Source organism: Batrachochytrium dendrobatidis (assembly GCF_000203795.2).
Source record: "Batrachochytrium dendrobatidis JAM81 unplaced genomic scaffold BATDEscaffold_5, whole genome shotgun sequence".
Classification (NCBI taxonomy): Eukaryota; Fungi; Chytridiomycota; class Chytridiomycetes; order Rhizophydiales; genus Batrachochytrium; species Batrachochytrium dendrobatidis.
The window spans coordinates 1,201,929-1,220,659 of NW_006281103.1; the positions used below are offsets into that span (position 1 = coordinate 1,201,929).

Sequence of the window (18,731 nt, forward strand, 5' to 3'; positions counted from 1 at the left end):
TCGTATGATATCATGTTATAAAGAAATACCTTCCACAAGTGTTGATGAAATATAACAAGAAACACGGAAATGTATCAAAGAGTGAAAAGTTATGGATTCGTTCAATTGAGGAAGAGTTGGGACGCAACATTGAACAAAGCAAAAGAATTGGACGATACAATGCTGATGGGTATGATGGAGAGACAAACACAGTCTATGAATTCAATGGATGCTTCTTTCACGGCTGCCGAAAGTGTTATCACCCGGATGATGTTAATCCTCTTACAGGAGACAAAATGAACGTGTTGTATGAGAAGACGATGAGAAAGGAGGCAAAGTTGAAGCAGATGGGATACGATGTAAAGTCTGTTTGGGGTTGCGAGTTTAGGATGCCAACAAACGAGGAGGTAAATGGCATCATCAAATGCAACAATAAATGCAGAATGATATCTAATGGTTCCTTTACTTTCAAAGACATTCTTGCATATCTGGCTCCAAATACCTCATTAGAAAAGTTTCTGAAGGCATTTGACACTGAAGTTCACAAAAGGGGATATTTCCATACAAGGTAACCCAAAACTTGACGAAATACGCTGATGAGCATCCAGAACTGAAGCAATATTCTGGTAATGTCATCCAACTTCTCAAACATTCACCCATTCCATCCAAAAAGTGGTTTTACAATGGCCTAAAAGGTGAAGCAATTTCATCTAAACAACACATTGAATTAAAGTCTGAGTATACAAATTTGTACGAGTTGCTAATGGATTATAACAATTTAGATGTTAAGCCAGGCGTGGAAGCGACAAAGAAGCTTTGCAATTTCTTCCAGTCTTTGAATCTCGATATGCACAAGGATGGCATTTCCATTCCTGGACTTACTTTGAAATATCTTTGGAACACAAAAGCCAACGAATGTGAGTTTCAGTTGTTCAAAGGAAACGAAGAACTGTATCAAAAGTACAGAGATAATCTTGTGGGTGGTCCAAGTATCGTTTTTCATCACTATCACGAGAGGAACAAGACAAGAATAAGAGGAGGCAGGCTTTGTCAGAAGATTCTTGGATATGATGCGAATGCGTTGTATCTCTGGGCCCTCAGTCAAGATATGCCTTGTGGTGAGCATAAAATGATTGAACCGTATCCTGATATACTGGAAGATGTTATGAATGGATCGTTTTTTGGAGAGATTGAATGTGATATTGCTGTACCTGAGCATGTAAAGGAATATTTTGCAGAGATGCCACCGATATTCAAAAATACAGAGATTCAATACAAAGACCTCAACAGCGACACAAAAGCACAGGTCAAACCAAATTACAAGAGTAAGAAACTAATTGGGAGTATGTTTGGCAACAAGATAATGTTTCCTACTAAACTGCTGAAATGGTATCTTGAACACGGATTGATGGTATCAAATATCACATATGCTGTCAAGTACGAACGTAAAGCACCATTCAAGTCGTTTGCTCAACAAGTATCTAATGAAAGGAGAGCCGGAGATACAAGTCCTGATTATAAACTACGTGGAGAAATGATGAAGTTGATGGGAAAGTCTTCCTATGGCAAATGCATTACAGATTTCTTGAAGCACGAGACAGTAAAGATTGTTGGTCGACTATAACAAGAATACTGAGACGATAAACCACTGAGTCATCAAGACTTGAATCAAGTATGAGTTTCATTTCAACAAAACACTGTCCAAATAAAGTCTGTCAGTCCACGCTGGTTCCAAGTGTACTGATTGGCAACGTTACAAATATTTCTGTTTTATTATGATTTTATGGATTGCTACATTGACTGGCATGACTTTCAGTACTGTGTAATGGATACAAATTTGACACATTTTGCTATCTCGGGACATTATTTGAAGCAAATAGTAAAACCACATCTATTTGATCAATTCAAACTGACAAAACATATGTGGTTAGAAAGAGACGATGCTTTGGAAAACAAATTGTACAATGTAGAACTTCTGGACTATTTAAACTTGAATATGAAGATTGTATCATATTGTTAACCAGTAAAAGATACTATTGTGATTCAAACAAGTTTAGTTCTAAAAACATCAACAAGAAGCAAAATACGGTAACAAAGCAAAGGTATTTAAATGATAATGCTACTCAAAAACTTGTTGGTGGATTCAAAGCTAAAAAGAATCAGATGAACACGTATTCCTGAACCAAAGCAGGAATGAAATCGTTTAATGGCAAAAGACGCCGAGTTGGTTTTAAAACATTTCCAACCGAATTGTAAAGATTTATTTTCTTATTGCAGAGTATGGATAAACTTTACTACAATACAAAAACTGGTTTCACATCTACTTACAAATTAAACCTTAAGCTTAAAGAAATCAGCTTAAAACTTATCAAGCCATTCCTTGAGCGACAAGAAATCCATCAACTCCATTCAAAATCTAAAATCAGTCAGACATTTAGTCCAATCAACGTGTATTCAGTGAATGATCAATGGCAAGTTGATTTGATTGATTTTTCTAAATATTCCAGATGTAATGCTGGCTTGAAATATCTATTGTGCAAAATTGATGCATTTACCCAAAGAGCATTCGTAGTTGTACTGAAAAGTAAAACAAATACCACAAAGGAAATGAAACTAGTTTCTATTGAGTGGATGACAATATTCATCCAAACTGATAATGGGATCGAATTCGTGATTTACGAACTCGGAACACTATCGAGACAGAACAGGGTTCGTCACATCAGTCAATTCTGGTGATCACAGTAAGCAAGGTTTGGTTGAGCGATTTAATAGAACCATTGAAAGAATGATTAGTAAATACCAGGAATCAAGAAAAGTCAATCAGTATATTGATGTATTAAATAACTTTGCATATAATTACAATCGCACTGACCATTGGAATATTGGCAATACATTTGAATCTTTGAACTTGCCTATATTCTCTTTGATCTGATTGTATGTTAAATCGCTATGAACAAATCTGGAATATGATTCCATGAATAACAGAAAGCCCTGATGGCTCTTAAAAGCGGATCCTGCAATCTTGGTCAGGTCAACATCTTTGGAAAGACTTGCTTGTCCGTAAAAACTAGCTTTCCATTAAACACAATTCATGGTTTTTGCATTGGCATTTTCAAGCCTTGAGCTACTTGCATATAATGAACCAATATATTGTGATTTTCAAACTTGATTTGTTCCAACTTGAAAATAATATACTCGGTAATACCATCAACACTTGACATATCCACCGATTTCTCCTTTGAAGCTTATTTATACTCTTCTGCAGTTGGTCAGCTCGTTTGAGTAAGAATTTGGCAGTGAAATATTGGTTTTTTGAATTCCATTTCTATCAGCAGTAACAGGTTTCGATTCAACATAAAATACATTCTTTGGTTTTGATTGATTCCGAGTCTTTATCCGTTGTTTTTCAGGAAATGGCAATGGTTTCTCTTTGCTGTTTGACTTGACAGTTTTAACAAAGTTGGATAAAAGCTGGTCGTCTGCATTTTCAATAATGGCTAAAATATTCTTGTTTTTCATTAAATGACTGGAAACCATCCATTCGGACTTGTTTATTAGTTTTTAAGAGATAAAACTGAAACAGTTCTGTGACTATTTTCTTTCACAAAATGATTACAACCAACTCTTCCCAAAACCAAAATCCACTTCTAATGAACAGCAACGAAGAAACTGACGATGCCGTAGAGTATATTCCCCAGGCAGAACATCTTCAGGCTTCACCAATTACAAAAATATCACCAAACCAAAGTCCGTTTTCTGATACCGCTGGAGCTAAAGCAGAGTTTGAGCTACTTTGTGAGCAGCTCAAAAACCCTGTTCAAATGGTTTTAAAAAAAGACATTGTATGGAGCAAGAGAGATCCGCTTCATTTCTGGCAGTCACTCGCATTTACTCTTAGGAGTGAAGAACTCACCTGTACTGTCGTTTCTTCTTTTGTGGATACGATGGGTCACAACAAATTATACATTGCAACCAATGATCCAATGACTGATTCTCAACAGCAAGAAACCACAGAGATCATCAATATGTTCCTGGACTTAAAACCAGTCAATGAAATAGCAGCCAGACTCTTTCCCCGTCACTTGTCGTATATTATTAAACAATTCAAAAAGGTTCTGGAGCCTTCAATATGTACTTTTTTCAAAAAGTTTCCGAATCGTCTGGAGCTCTTAGAGTCACTATTCAAAGAAAACAACTTACCCGAGGAGCTATCCAAGCTTATGACCGAGCTGATATTTAAACAAGGGTTGACCTTGGACGACGTTGGGGCATTGATGGATTTGATCACGGACAATAGAAAGGTTCTTCGAGCAATGAAAGACGGCATTACACAAGATATCTCGAAAGCAGCCAGAAAAATGGCGGTTCGTCTATTGAAAATGATTAGACTATCCGAAGAGATTGCGTTCGTGTGGAAAAAGGTTCAACGACATCAGCAAGACATATATCTCAAATCTTTGGCACCACAATTCCAATTTATTTCACTTGACTGTCACGCTGAATTGGCCATCTTGAAGACTGCCAAAGATTGCTGTAAATCTACAACACTTTATATTGGAGTGTCAGAACGACCTTGTTATTGCTGTTCCTTATTTTTCAAAGCGATTGAAGAAAACAAGAGTGCAGAATTCAACATTTCAATTGTTACTACTCATGGAAAGTTGTACGGCAGATGGAACAGAATCGAAAACTGCTTTGACAAGGAATTCAATCAGGTCTGGGCAAAAGTGATTAAAGATTACTCTGCTGTCAAAAAGCCAACTCAGATGGCCACTGATGATGATGATTTGTTAGATGTATTTAAATAAAAACGACAGACGGTTCAACTTATACTACTACGTGTCCGTTTAAAGCATCAAGTATGAGTCTGACACAGAAAACTCCTAATATTTCAAACTAATAAACTACCCATTATTCTGTTATAAATATTTTGACCTGGATTGATTATCTTTAATAAATCGTTGTTTTTACATTTCCAGACAGCATTTAACAGTGATTATCGGCTAAAAAATTGGTATCAATGTTTCATGTATACTACCAAAGTGTGTAGTTTAATTGTGATTGTTTGATTGGTACATATTTGTATGACTGAGTGATATGGCTGCAGTTATTTAATCATTTCAGTACAGGAATGAAACCTTGAATGTATATTGTAATCCAAACTTTATATTACAAATATTGTTTAAATTGACTCTTGGAATTGTCAGTCCAATAACATGCCATTAAACGATCACCCGTTGAGTTGAGTGGTGATATTTGCTGTATTGGTTGGATAAACACTGTCGATTCTTGAATTAACACAACAACCATCATATAACACACAATCAGACTATAGTGTTGGATCTACACTTTGTACACTTTTAGTAATCATACATTGTACGATCACCAAGTTTGAACCCACATTCATGTATTGTGTTTGACTGTCAATGTCAATACAACTCTACACTCATTTATTGTATTTTGAATTTCGGATACGATCGCGATCTACTTCAACAACAATCATGATACATGTCAATAATGCAACTGTTTGCATGTCAATCACCACCAACAATAACACTAAATTATCAATGAGTTCATGTCACTGACTGTTTATTACACACCAACACTTTATATTAATAAGCAAGATTTCTGATTGTATTTCAATAGTTGTGCCAATCTTTAAATGTGTTGCAAGAAACGAGTCAGTATAATATCACGTGAATTCCATTTATCTTGCTTTGGACAAGTTGCTGAAGTTGACAGCAATTTCCATCTACATGTCACTAGAGCAGCAGCTGCAAACAGAAGTCACTGCTTTTCAGACTTTACAAAAAGGTATTTTCTGCTGTTTTCCTTGACTGCATCTCAAGTGCATGACACTGCTTTACTATAATTGAACTTGGTGCACATTAGTATTATTTTGAAAACGTAGTCTTGACTTTTAGATTAATACAGTATTGACGGTATAACTGACCCTGCGTTTTTGTTTTGTAATCAGACTACTTCAAAGCTGTTCAAAACAGAACACAGCTTGAGTCTCAGCTTAAAGAGAACGAAGAGGTGTCAAAGGTGCGTACTCTGCCAACTTACAAACCTTTAGCTGTCTAAAACTGTCGCTTGTACAGTATGACACCACCAGTTTGGAAATATGCAGGAGATTCCTTGCCATATGTATCTAGAAATACCGTGATTTGGAATTGGAATACATTGCTGATACTACAGGCCTTGTCTACACATAAATGATCTAGGAGTTCAAATTTCTCAAGGATGATGCCACCATATATAAATTAGTAGGCCCGGTTCTTGTAAAGCAGGATACTCCGGAAGCTGTAGGGAACGTTTCCAAGCGCATTGAGTATATCAGTGGAGAAATGTATGCACTATTTAGCCAGATCGTTGCCTATCATCGCTATTTTTGAACATCTATTCTTTGATTTCAATGCATTAACACTAAACTTTATCATCTGTTTGTAAAAACTCAGTAAGCGTGTGGAGCTGCAGATCAAAGATTTGGAAGAGAAGCAAGAAAAAAAGAAGCTCGAGGTTGTTAAGCTACAGACCATGGCTCAAAATATTAAAAAGTGAACAGTTTAGCAGCTATTGCTATTTACGTTGTACATTATACATGCTGGGATATATCTGATTAGGTGTTTTAGGTTAGATCAAGTGAACATGCCGTTTTCAGTGTATGACACTTGCGGTTTTTGCTGCTCCATAAATTGAATAGAATCTTGGGATTAGAGCAAAGGTTGATGCCGACTCGATAAAACAAGCCATTAGCATGTCTCAACACTGAGCTTATGCAGCCTTTAAATTTATACTAATTGTGAAATTCAACGTCAAGCATACTCGCTCTTTATTAGCAGACTGGAATGTATCGATCCAGGAATAAACCTATTTGCGTGATTTGGCAGCATTAGCTTTTCTACTACGTCGCTCTTGACGCTTATCACTGATTCTAGTACTTTGACGCAAGGACTCTTTTTTCGGTGGCATTCGTCGAAGTTTTGTAGCTAGTTTTAGTGGAGGAAAAATACCACTTTTTTTTTGGTAAGTCGAGATTCTCTTGGTCAAGATGGTTTTAATGTTGAATTGACGATTTTCAAATCCGAGATTCCAAGGAATTCCAAGGTTTTTATAAAGCCATTCAGTCTTGAAAGTTTTCTGGGCAAATTGCAGCTGAATACCACGACGCTCTGTTATTGACAGTTTAATGTATACTTTAGCACCACAGCGATTTGGTAGAGTTATAATAAATTGAACTCGACATAAAACATATCAAAAATTTGGCTCACTTAAATAGTCGAAAAGCTCTTGGGGCACAAGTGGAGGGGTTTCATAAAAATGCAGCGCAGGCCACCATTGTATGCGATCTTCCCAATGATTCGGATCAATACTAACATGGTATGGTTAGTTATTGAAGAAGCATGATTTGAAAGACTGAGTCAATAAGGTGCGGAGCATGATATTGGCAAACATTTGATCTTATAGTAAATGCAAATTCATATCAAGTATCCAAAATTTAATCTACCTATCTGCATCCAAATGGTTGCATAGTTCTTCCCACATCCAAGTTGTCCCCATACCATAATCCAGTCGATTGGATAGAATTTTAACGATTGATTCTGGTGCTGTATCCGACATGAGAAACGGAGAATAAGTAAACTATATAATCGCAGCAAAAATATAAAGCAGTAGATATGGAATATACAAGGTAAAACTCACAATTTGTTGATTTGTAAAACGATACGAGAGGCTCGAGGGCTACAGCTGGATCCATTAATGGATCAAGCTCTAGCAATTTTTCGGCATACGTAACCCATTTTTGTTTATAAATATCTTCTTGGTCTGGCATTCGATAAAATTCCAATAGACGTCTTGCAGTATTCGGGTTGTCTGGGTTGCTGATATGCATACGAACCAGTAGTGCTTCCAAAGTAGCAAATTGATGATCAAATTTATACATCTGAAGGAATATGGTATTAGACAAAGCTTGAAAATTCAGTTGATACAAAAACAACACTTACAGTTTCCAATAATAATGAAAACATATCTGCAGTAGGATCCAACAATAAACTTTCTTCCAAGTGGGATGTTGCTTGACGGAAAAAATGCGTGTCTGTCAAATAGCTGCCTTCTTGTTTCCATATAAGAAAGGATATGATTCCAGCACAACCAATTAGCAATGAGTGTTCGTTGTATGGATGCAAGGCAATTAGACTACCAAAGATATAATGAGCGGTGAATTTTACGTAGCACAATTCAAAATAACGAGTAGCAGTTGATCCAATATACCTCTCCAGCCGTTCGTATGCAGGCTTCAAATTACCAAATCGAATACAATACAAGGCCCACTCAAGAACAAGTTCCCGACTTTTCTGTAAATCAAGATGGTACCGAGTTAATAATCGACATCGTGCTGGATAAATGCTTCTTGGGAAATAGACTACACTACTTTAAATAGTAGCACGCTGCATAATCAAAATGATTCAAACTGAATGATCGAATGATGATAAATATAACTCTAGAATAACATATTGACATACTTGCTTAGATTCAACTGTAGTGACTGAAAAAAGAAACGAGATAATCTTTTTAGCCATCTCTGTTTCTGCAGCTGTTGTGTGCTCATCAGATTCTACAGCAAGGTCGCTTTGCATAGTATTTTCCTCTAAACAATCCCGAGATGAAGCCTTGGATCTCAAAATATGAATTCCAGTTTTCCAGGCCATTTCAATCGCAGTTGCTCGGCCGGGTATGGGTTCACTAAGAGTTGGCATTCTCCAAGTTTGCAATAGAAAAGAAACAAGTTTAGCAGCTTGGTCGGGTGATTTAGAGCCAAGTAGTTCCATACGAACAGTCTGCAAAAGAGTATCGTGCAGATGTCGATTGATGCTTCGGTTTCCTGGTTGTGCTAAAAACGCTTCAAACATTTGATGTTGGATTAAAGATTCAAACTGCAAAAATAGTTGTTTATTCAGATTAAATATTTTGAATGTCTTGATTAACACATTCATGGCTTATCAAACTTTGAAAACAATATTCGTAATTCAGGCTTGATTTCATGCGATTGAACTTGAATTTTCATCTGTGCTGCACAACAACTGAACAATATGTTTGTATAAATATTATTCCTTGTCAAATTAAATCCAAATGCTGGTCTCCATCTAAATGTTTTCCTACTTATAATAGTTTGATTTTGCATCGATAAAACAAGAGCATTAGAGCAAGACATTTATTTCACGTAGCTCATGCTGATAATTCTCATTGAAATAAAATGAAGAAATGAGCTAGATTTATTGGTGTCATAAACCAAAGAGAGCAGCATTCCAGCAAGCAAGGTCGATATTACGAGACAACCTTGATATGGCGACGCTTTTTATTTTTCAACGTTGACGTATCCAAGGATTGAACTTTATCAGATACAACTGGATCAGTTGGGCCATCAGTGCTTTCTTCGCCAAAAAAGGCAGAGTGGTTGGCTTCATGCTCACGCTGAAGAAATTTAATTCCTGCAACATTGTAACCAATCCGATCGCGTTCTTGCTCAAGGCCTTGCCTAGTCAAAAGACGTATCTTATCAAGCACAGGGCGTAGAGCACGGGTGCTGGTCATCTCATGGTGATGAGTTTGTAATAGGAAAAACAGAATCTTTGCTGTCAGTCTCGTATTCCAACCCTAAATATTGTACACAACTTTAGTCATCAAACAAGTGATTGCTTACACCAAATAGCAAAAAACACAACCGAGTTTGGTAACATAGTCACTAACCCAAGGTTGTGACTAAAGTGTTGTACCTTTTCAATCCAAAAGCTTATGCATTTTAACAAATCTATGACGTTAGAAAAGGGCAATACTAAAAGTGCTTCGTCAATCTGGCTGGACCGAATTAGCGTGATCACATGCAAAACATATTCTTCTGGAAGTATATCTGGCCGGCCAAGCGCAATTACAAATGGACTACGAGGAGGAGGCGCTACATTTGGATCCTTAAGTCGCAACTAAAGTAGCAAATAAAAATTGAGTTGGCATCACCAATGAAAACAAAAGTTTGGCACATTGCAATTTGAGCTGTATACTTGACCAAGAATTTCAATCAAATATAACGTACTTTTTCATATTTATCAAAATCGCCTCTTTCCTTTTCCCAAACAGCAAGAGCTTCGATAATTTTCTCTCCTGCTTTCAATGTATCAGTGGCTTTGAATCCTGCAACACCAACCTCCTGAAAGGCCGAGTCTTTTTCGGCACTTTCTGCATCTGGAGCTTCTGACCCAATAGCCTGATCGTCTCTATTGTTTAAATTTGCTTCCATTTCTTGTCTTAGTTCAAGTTCTCGCTCTTTCTCCTCTTCAAGAGTAAACTAGTAGATACAAAATTAGCATCATAAAATTTCGAATCTATATCTGACAATTGATTGTTGGTAATATATATACACTAACCTGATCATCTGTTTTTTCCCAAATTCTAATAGAGCGATCATGCGAGCCAGTGACAATAAAGCTGCCATATTTGGCAACAGCAAGAGCCCAGATCTCTCCGTGATGTCCTTCTAACCGCGTAATTTGTTCAAACTATAGCTGAAATGGATTAGCTATTTAATAAAACTATACGCCAAAATGCCAAGTGTTGCTGATTTAAAACAACATCCATAGTTGTCTCACCTTGTCGGCATCCCAGTATTTTACAGTTCGGTCTTTGCTTGCTGTAAACAAATAGTGAGTGCCCCATACAAACTGGCAGGCCATAACAGAGTCTTCGTGTGCGTGCAAACTGCGATGACAGTCTCCAAAATCCAATCCCCAGATCTTTACAGACTTATCAGATGATGCGGTGGCAATAAGTTTACTATCAAAAGATATATCCATAGACACCACTGGAAGTTTATGTCCATAGAGTGACAAGAAAAATTTCAAAGTGTCATAGTAGAAAATCTTGATAGTGCTGTCTAGTAAAGCCACAGCAAGAAGACGACCATCGGGAGACTGTCGAACACACAAAACGTCTTCTGACATCTTAAGTGTGCGTGTGTGTACCAGTGTAGCGCGCTTGGCAACCTATCAAGACAAGCATTAAAATATAGGCAATACTCTTGAATAATTTCTATGGTTTTCAATATTACATTGGAATACGACTCGTCCTGTTTCATGCGCAGATCCCAAAACTTGACTTGCTTGTCTTGAGATCCTGTAATAATACCGCCGTTATCCATACGTACTTTTAATGACCAGATAGCACTCTCGTGTGCTTGGATAGTTTCAATGAGCGACGATGAGGGTAAATCAAAAAGTTGAATCTCGCCAGCTTTTGTCCCAACCACAAGCTAAAGTTACGACAATAAAAGAATCAGTTATTCAAGCTAAAACAGTAAAGTTTATGCTAAAGTGAAATTTCCTGATTGAAATATATCAAGTAGATGCTCTTTTAAATTCTTACATGTTTGTTTCCTGGAAGAAATGCTAGACAAAGTACATAGCCCGAACTCATGCTTTTAAGACATTGTCGTGTTCTGGAAGACCATATTTTAATTAGATCGTTTGATCCGGTTGCAATCAGGTCATCGTCAGAACTAAGGGCCAATGAGCGGATGTCAGAGCGATGACCAGCAAGATCCACTGTAGAAACAAGGCGAGGCACAGATTCCTTTTTTGTAGTGCCAGTCATGCCTGAAAGATCATATGCCTCGATTGAATTGTTTGAAAGTGAGCAGACTAGTTTTAAAGGCATTTCCGACTTGATAGCTGCACCTACAATCAAAGTAGGTGCAAAATCAAAGGAAGTAACTTTGGCAGTGCATCGAATAGTTGCAACTTTTGCATAGCGATCGGCCATGGTTGCTTCAATGGTATTGGTCGAATTGTCTTCAGTCGAGGTAAAATTGGGGTCTTTCCGATTCTTGCGCTTGCGACGCTCCACTATCTTGGAAACATCTGCATCTGATCGTACTTTGAATATTTCCACAAGCCTATCTGTTCCATGAACACCAATATATTGACCATGCGTGTCCATTTTAAGAGTGACAATCCGCTCTTTACTTTGGCGTTCAATCACTCCAAGAAACTCGACAGTGTTTGCAATATCGGTTATTATGGAGTTGGCATTAGTTTGTAATGCATTGGGTACAGAGCGAACAGGATCTAATTTTTCAGACAAGGCTTTTGCGTTGATAATCCAAACTCGAATCTGACCATCTGCAGCACCGGTGAACAAAAGGTTTTCGTCTGTGGGGGATACTTCTAAAGCCCAAACCTCTCCACGGTGTGTAATTAAAGTTTCCACGCAGTGTTTGGAAGCGAGGTCCCAAAATTTTACTAGAGAGTCTTTTGAGCCCGAAACCAAGTGGTCTAGTCCGTTTTTAGTCAAGAATCGAAGGCAAGAGACCTGGTCTTTATGCCCACGAAGACGAAACATACCGCACTCTGCAACAATATCCCATAAAACAATATCGGTATCGCTTGAGCCAGATGCCAGACGTGTTCCAAGTGCATCAAAGGCAAGTGCAGTGACAGAAGCACGGTGTCCATTGAAGGTGACCATGCAAACTTTTGATGATGTGTCCCAGATACGAATGGATCCGTCCGAGTATCTATTTGATTTCAATTCGTCCAACAGTATCGATGATGCAGAACCAAGAATTGATAAAAGAAAATGAATTCAAATTGCCAATCAATTATAATCTAAAAACATGCGATCACACCAGTACTGAATCGAAAAACTTACCCGGCAGCCAGTAATTTTCCAGCAGGTCCAAGAACAAGGCGAGTAAGTTGTGCCGAGGAAGATTCATCTGCAAGTGTAGCAATCTGAATTCCTTGCTTTAAATGAATTACTCCAATAGAGTGTAGTTGTGGTGCATACAAGTGCTGTGCACCACCAGAAGTTGAAATGCTGCATGCCGATGTGTCAAAGAGAATATTTGCACTAGGAGAGGTAATTAGCCCAAACGGTGTCAGAGACTTGTAGCGTTGGTACAGTTTAACTCCCATTTTCTAGTTTTTCAAGTTCAACTGCAAATCAAGAAATTTTTGTTTTTTAATATTAAAAAATTCAGATTCGAGACTACTAAACACGTGACTTTTTCATTGCACAATTTGATTTTGGACTTGAAAGATTGGCGCCAAATGGATAGAAAATCATGGCATCATTTATTGGACCAAAAGTGTACATGCATATCCGTGGTTGCTTTGGAGAAAATAGTCTCTCGAAGCCACTCTTTTGCCAAGCCTGCTTCGGTAGGAATACTACAAGAATATTGGAATTCACGTTAGGCACTCATGTTATTATATAATGTCTGAAATCAAAAACTGATGGTTTCTTACTGTTCCATAAACTTTGGTTTCCAATTCTCTCCATCTGGGGAAAAAAACCTGGGCTCCCAGACTTGTGATGTTGCTTCTCTGTCCTTGACGACCAAGCGTTGGTTATCTTCGATTTTGCTCTTTTCTAAAGTAGCCATGTCAAGATCTCTATCCGTGACAGCCTTGGCTACGTGTTGCCATAATCTAAAAAGTAGGGTAGTCATTCAGTGGAATGTTAGCATGGTTAGTGTTGCAGTGTAACTCGAAAATTTCAGGTAGTAACCAAGGTGAACTAACCTGCGGGATTCAAACTCCTCTTGATCCAAGATGTCAGCTACTTGTTTTGGAACAAGTGCTGAAGAAATGGCATCGAATATCATTCTTTTATCACCGCTTTTGGTAGACTGCAGCCATATTTGCTCTGACCAGCAGCCAGATACCTTATAGAGTATTTCCCCAGTACTCTCCCGTTTGATTTTTCCAGCTATGGCATTTCTCTCACATCCTCCAAAGTATCCCTAGTACAATTTGCAATATCGGATCACCACAGTAAGTCTACTTGTACACCATCTCAGCTAATACTCTACAGCATGAATAGATGCTTTCAACCCAACAAATCACCTTGGTTTTAAACTCGATGTTACAAATCAGATCTGTTTTTGCACATCGAACAATAGCAGTGTCACCAAGCTCAATGTACATTGTGCCAAAAAGTATACCACGAGCATATACGTTTGGCGATGTGATATCATAAGATTCTCCCGGACGCGATGGAAACGTGACGGTCGAGCCACCTTCCATTATGGTTGCTGCAGAGTTTCCTAGAAAGCGAGCACGAGGTTTGAGTTCTCCAGTGATGGTCACATCGTTTTCAGGACTGGAAAAAAAGTATGCCGATACAGGTGGATGATGCAATACTTGTTCGCAGACAAAAAACGACTCTGTGGCATCTTGAAAGCTCCAATGGCAACGAAATATCTCGCCAAGAACTGGATTAAATGGTTTTTTTACACCCTAAAATAAATAGTTTAATATTAGAGCGAATACTATGGTAAACTCGCTGAATCAACTGCAATGTTACAAGTGTATTTGACTCTTTAATCATCCACTACATCGAGTCTATTTTGATGCAGTCATGACAAGTCTAAATTGAATGCTTCAGGAACAAGACCAGATTGGTAGATTACCTTTGGTCGAATATGCCAACCAGAAAAAAAGTAACTTAGCACGTCAATGAATCGCTCGATAGGATCGTCTTTTTTGGATGTGCTGTTTAGAATAAGATTGTAATATCAAGAGAAACACGGTTGGGATTCATACCAAGTTGGTCAATAATCATCATATAAAGAAAGCAATGTAAACGACGGGAGTTATACTACTCTTATAGTCAAGAGTTTTTGATTGTAGTGAGCAAGACTTGCATGATAGATCAAAAACACACATTTGCACAAGAGTTGACAAGCTTTATCCGCTCATCAGATAGTTATGGAGGATACAGACAAGGAGAATGCATAAGCTTGCCTGAGAATGATAGTCTGATGTGCTAAAAAGTCGGATATGCGCTCACACATACTTCTTGGCTCCAATACAAAAGTGGGGAGTGTCACTCGATGCAAGTCCATCCCCTTGCTCAACTGTGCAATGACACCCATCAAAATGCTACGAGGTTCTTCATCCAAGACTTCTGTTTCTTGGTCTGACCCATTGGTAGCATCAGCATTAGCTACTATATCCAAAGCACTTCCACTCCTATCGCCTTTACTAATATTGGATGACATGAAATGGGCAGTCTTATTGACTGTTGTTGAGTGGAATAAAGGTTGAAAATGACTCTAAGCATTGCCAAGTAGTTTGGTTGAAATTGCGACTAGGGTGATCGTCCCCTATCTGCATGGCTCACTCTTTCCGGACAACTTTGCAACTGTCCGCTGGGCCATAAACTGTCATCGCTGCTGCTGTTTTTATCAATTTCATTGAGCATCGAGTTTATCCAAAATTCAACTATCCAATCGTAAACATCTCGACTGTAAATCAATTGTATTCACAACTAACCAACTGCAGTTGATCAATACAAAATCAGACCATCTTTTTATCCTTTTAACTTGACCCTACATTGTCAATCATTAATTTCATCCATTTTAGTCGTTCTTGTCAATACAGTCTTGTATTCTAAAAACTCGGATACAATCTACTTCAAAAAATTAATAATTGCAACTATACATGCTAATCACTGTCATACTATTCAGAGATTAAACAACTCTCAAGAATATGGGATTTGTCAAGACTGATGTGGTCATTAATTTTATACAACATTATGCGCATTGGAAATCATGCATTTTAACAGATCCATCACTCGTCACTACCAGTGCTGGCACTTCAACTTTTGCACATTCAATTACATACATTGGCCGCAATGAAATTTACAAGTTTATTTGCTCATCAAATAAAATCAAGTTTGTAGCTCATGTGCTGTCTGCGCATCTACGCTCATACTAGTTTAAACGGAAAATACAATCACCTGTATCATGATTGTAAAAATATTAAAATGGTTAAAACGCTTCCATTTCAACAATATTCAAGTCATAAAAATGGAGTTTCTGAATTGATGAAACAATTCAACTTCAAATAACTGTCCGAGTAGATTGTAAAGTGGTTTTAAAAGTAACTAGAGTGAAAACATGTTTAAACCTACCTTTTTGTCTGTATAACATGCTGCAATATGGTTGCTAACGTGACTCCATCCAACTTCAAAAACACCTCCACCTCCTTGATGTGTCTTGAGAAGGGCACCATCCTTCAATGACCATAGAAACACGCAATGATCAAAAGACCCACTTGCAAGATACATCAGGTCGGGACTAAACGATACTGAATATACAGCATCGGTGTGGCCTGTCAAAACATACATACAAGTGCCGTCTTGAATATTCCAGATCCTTACTTCACTGTCAAAAGAAGCTCTAAATACAAAAGTATTGCCAATTAGTTTAAAATTATGCATACAAGCAGCATAGAATCACTTACGTGGCAAGAAAAAGCTTGTTGTTCTCTGCCGAGCGGGGACTCCATCTCATTGTATAAATTTCTTTCTGGTGACCCACCAGATCCCAAACAGGAGTGTCTTGATCAAGGCTCCAGACTTTGGCAGTGTGGTCGTCAGAGCATGATGCCAAATAAGTACCGTTCGAATCCCACTTGATTGCGTTTACTTCACCCTAGTGTTTTATAAACTATAAACAGGTGTTGCAAATAAGCTAAAACGCACTACATTGCCATATTCTCACCTCATGCCCGGTAAAATGCTTAAGAGGCTCGAGAGACCCCAGTTGGCAAATATATATTTGCTTATCAGTGGAACACGTAGCAAATGTCGAGTCATCTTTCCAGTCCACATCCAAAGTTGGTCCTTGCAAGTGTAAATAACCGTATTAAGCAGTTGGGTATAAACAAGTAAAAGAGTATGGATGTCCAAGATTAGAAAATGTATAAGCAAGAATCAACGGGTACAAATAGTGTGCATACCTGAATGAAACTGAAATTGTTGGCGAGCTTCTCCAGTTTTTGCATCCCATACAATTGCAGTGCGATCAACACTGCCGCTCAGCAACAGATCACCATTTTTACCCCATCTCAAAGAAAACACTGGCCCTTGGTGTTTATGCATGGTAAACTTGATTGTCCCTGAATTCATCAATAATTTGTAAATATGTTTTACCAAAACGTACTCTAGTCAAGCAGCTTCCATGTAAACCACCAAAATAATAGAGCACAAACTAAACTTACCTGTCTTGTGCCAAATTCGCGCAAGTCCATCATATGACCCGGTCGCAAGGAATACACCATCTGGCTATTAAATAGCAACCAAAATGTATATTTCTTATTTTTAATGATACTTGACTATCAAGTTCAAATTCCAACTAGATTCAAATACTTACACTCCAATCTAAAGTTGTGACGTCTTTGGTTTCTCCAGAACTAGAACTGTGCTGTAGCACCACCGGATATTGAGAGTTTGACACTGTGTTTTCGCTTGTACTCCAAATTCGAGCAGTGCCATCTCCAGATCTAACGAATACGTTCATGTTAAGTAGTCAGTTTTTGATTCAAGCAAAAAACATACATATTCTACCATATCAACACACCCTGTGGCAAGCAATGCTTCTTTTGGATTCCATGAACACACAAAGACCTAGTAGTCATGTCTAATTAGCAATCAAGGCTGAGTCGTAAACAACAAAACTTTCAAATACCTCGGCTTGATGGCCAATGAGTAGTTGGATCTCTGTAGCATTAAAGTGATGAGATACAGCTTCAACAGATGTGTCCATATCCATATCAATTTCACGCTCTACTTCATTAGATCCAAAGCCTTCGTGTTTCTGCGAGGCTGCATCAAAAAAACAAGCACACATGTCAGTTGATTGAAACACTTTGATATAAGCAGATTTCTTACTAGCTGTGTCTGTATTGTCATCAATAGTAATAGATTCTTTTCTTTGCCTTTTTTCCCTATTCTCCGACCTCTTTGTCGATTTGCGCTCATCTCTCCGCTCACGCCTAGAACATTGCAGATCATCATTACGCTTCCCTCGTCTATTTCCACCAAACGTTTCTTCAAAATCATCCTCAAAATCATTTGGTACTATTTGACATTCGTGCGGTCCGAGAAGTGTAAATGGGGCAATACATCGCTTTTCATTGCCGTTCTGACATTATCCAGACGATATTTTTCAACGTACGAATGCATTAGGAGTTGAATACAACGGCAAACAGGATGAGAATCAACACAATTCAATGATAATTCAGATAACTACCTCTTGAATATGGGTTTCCACTTCCAAATACTGAAGTCCTTTTTGCAAAAGACTGATCAATGCACCAGGTCTGACGCTGCTGCCTTTGACTTCGGCTCGATGAATTGCAGTTTCATGCTGAAATGAAAAGGTGGAATGCGTAAATCCTGTATAACCATATTTAAACAAGTAGAGATGTTTAGATATGGTATTAAATAACAATAATTGCCAACGAAATGGAATATCCAAAGCAGCAAAGTTGAACCAGCTGACAAGACATTACAGTTATCCTTCAAGTAGATTCAAATCTATTTAAAAGTACTTTAAACATTCATTTACAACAAAAAGCGCATTCTATCCGGATTACTCTCTGCACTGAGGTATCTGAAGTGTTTGTACAAGCTTAATGAACGAATGCTTGTCGAATTCATCGAAACAGTCAGATTGCTGTCAATAAAGCTGCAAGTAAAAGTGATTCTAACGACTCAACAGTAGAATTTGTGAGCTTACCCGACTCTAAAAGGTAGCGATACACCAAATAGTTGACTTCGTCACTCGTAATGCTCATCGTTGACACAAGTTCGAGTCAACTGCCGAAGCAATTTAATTGGAATTTACTCTCCAACAAACCCCATATTTACCGACTGAACCCCAAATTAATCTGCTGCCATTCACGGCTTTA

The 18,731-nt window shown here is 38.0% G+C and overlaps 7 protein-coding genes across 7 annotated transcripts in view; 3 read left to right on the forward strand and 4 right to left on the reverse strand.

Annotated features, from left to right (window-relative positions):
• The window catches only part of BATDEDRAFT_24655 (uncharacterized protein), a gene marked incomplete at both ends in the record, with an annotated part of 2,741 nt that extends 1,138 nt beyond the window's left edge, over positions 1 to 1,603 (forward strand). Inside the window, 3 exons of the mRNA XM_006678446.1 lie at positions 24 to 386; positions 548 to 674; positions 762 to 1,603. Of these exons, the coding sequence (XP_006678509.1) occupies positions 24 to 386; positions 548 to 674; positions 762 to 1,603 (1,332 nt within the window). The remainder of the gene's footprint in view (positions 1 to 23; positions 387 to 547; positions 675 to 761) is intronic.
• A 1,984-nt stretch (positions 1,604 to 3,587) lies between these two features.
• BATDEDRAFT_88097 (uncharacterized protein) lies at positions 3,588 to 4,902 on the forward strand (the record flags this gene model as incomplete). The annotated part of the gene is made up of 1 exon (XM_006678633.1): positions 3,588 to 4,902. The coding sequence occupies one exon, from the start codon at positions 3,588 to 3,590 to the stop codon at positions 4,785 to 4,787; it is 1,200 nt and encodes a 399-aa protein (XP_006678696.1). The 3' UTR covers positions 4,788 to 4,902.
• Positions 4,903 to 5,735: 833 nt separating this feature from the next.
• On the forward strand, positions 5,736 to 6,543 carry BATDEDRAFT_24657 (tubulin-binding prefolding complex subunit YKE2; the record flags this gene model as incomplete). The annotated part of the gene is made up of 4 exons (XM_006678447.1): positions 5,736 to 5,793; positions 5,957 to 6,027; positions 6,207 to 6,331; positions 6,441 to 6,543. The coding sequence occupies 4 exons, from the start codon at positions 5,736 to 5,738 to the stop codon at positions 6,541 to 6,543; spliced, it is 357 nt and encodes a 118-aa protein (XP_006678510.1).
• A 309-nt stretch (positions 6,544 to 6,852) lies between these two features.
• On the reverse strand, positions 6,853 to 8,891 carry BATDEDRAFT_24658 (uncharacterized protein; the record flags this gene model as incomplete). The annotated part of the gene is made up of 6 exons (XM_006678448.1): positions 6,853 to 7,220; positions 7,254 to 7,354; positions 7,490 to 7,589; positions 7,684 to 7,924; positions 7,986 to 8,336; positions 8,505 to 8,891. The coding sequence occupies 6 exons, from the start codon at positions 8,889 to 8,891 to the stop codon at positions 6,853 to 6,855; spliced, it is 1,548 nt and encodes a 515-aa protein (XP_006678511.1).
• Positions 8,892 to 9,306: 415 nt separating this feature from the next.
• Positions 9,307 to 12,944, reverse strand: BATDEDRAFT_88179 (uncharacterized protein; the record flags this gene model as incomplete). The annotated part of the gene is made up of 8 exons (XM_006678727.1): positions 9,307 to 9,636; positions 9,756 to 9,959; positions 10,070 to 10,321; positions 10,401 to 10,532; positions 10,623 to 11,015; positions 11,081 to 11,281; positions 11,395 to 12,544; positions 12,679 to 12,944. 8 exons carry the CDS (start codon positions 12,942 to 12,944, stop codon positions 9,307 to 9,309), a joined length of 2,928 nt encoding a protein of 975 aa, XP_006678790.1.
• Positions 12,945 to 13,081: 137 nt separating this feature from the next.
• Positions 13,082 to 15,051, reverse strand: BATDEDRAFT_88099 (uncharacterized protein). The gene is made up of 6 exons (XM_006678728.1): positions 14,778 to 15,051; positions 14,444 to 14,525; positions 13,878 to 14,270; positions 13,554 to 13,774; positions 13,278 to 13,460; positions 13,082 to 13,199 (listed from the first exon to the last, which is right to left on the reverse strand). The coding sequence occupies exons 1-6, from the start codon at positions 15,032 to 15,034 to the stop codon at positions 13,100 to 13,102; spliced, it is 1,236 nt and encodes a 411-aa protein (XP_006678791.1). The 5' UTR covers positions 15,035 to 15,051; the 3' UTR covers positions 13,082 to 13,099.
• Positions 15,052 to 15,658: 607 nt separating this feature from the next.
• BATDEDRAFT_35019 (uncharacterized protein) lies at positions 15,659 to 18,617 on the reverse strand (the record flags this gene model as incomplete). The annotated part of the gene is made up of 12 exons (XM_006678526.1): positions 15,659 to 15,774; positions 15,949 to 16,216; positions 16,281 to 16,471; positions 16,541 to 16,662; positions 16,779 to 16,937; positions 17,040 to 17,103; positions 17,192 to 17,321; positions 17,399 to 17,445; positions 17,507 to 17,643; positions 17,710 to 17,962; positions 18,071 to 18,216; positions 18,560 to 18,617. The coding sequence occupies 12 exons, from the start codon at positions 18,615 to 18,617 to the stop codon at positions 15,754 to 15,756; spliced, it is 1,596 nt and encodes a 531-aa protein (XP_006678589.1). The 3' UTR covers positions 15,659 to 15,753.
• Positions 18,618 to 18,731: the final 114 nt, after the last annotated feature.

Bases quoted from the DNA above. Each gene is read 5' to 3' on its own strand.
- BATDEDRAFT_88099 (XM_006678728.1), bottom strand. From the start codon at position 15,034: ATGTCATCCAATATTAGTAAAGGCGATAGGAGTGGAAGTGCTTTGGAT. The intron at 13,775-13,877 runs GTGATTTGTTGG...AAATTGTACTAG, and splicing joins ACATCGAGTTTAAAACCAAG to GGATACTTTGGAGGATGTGA. The intron at 13,461-13,553 runs GTTAGTTCACCT...CCTACTTTTTAG, and splicing joins GAGGAGTTTGAATCCCGCAG to ATTATGGCAACACGTAGCCA.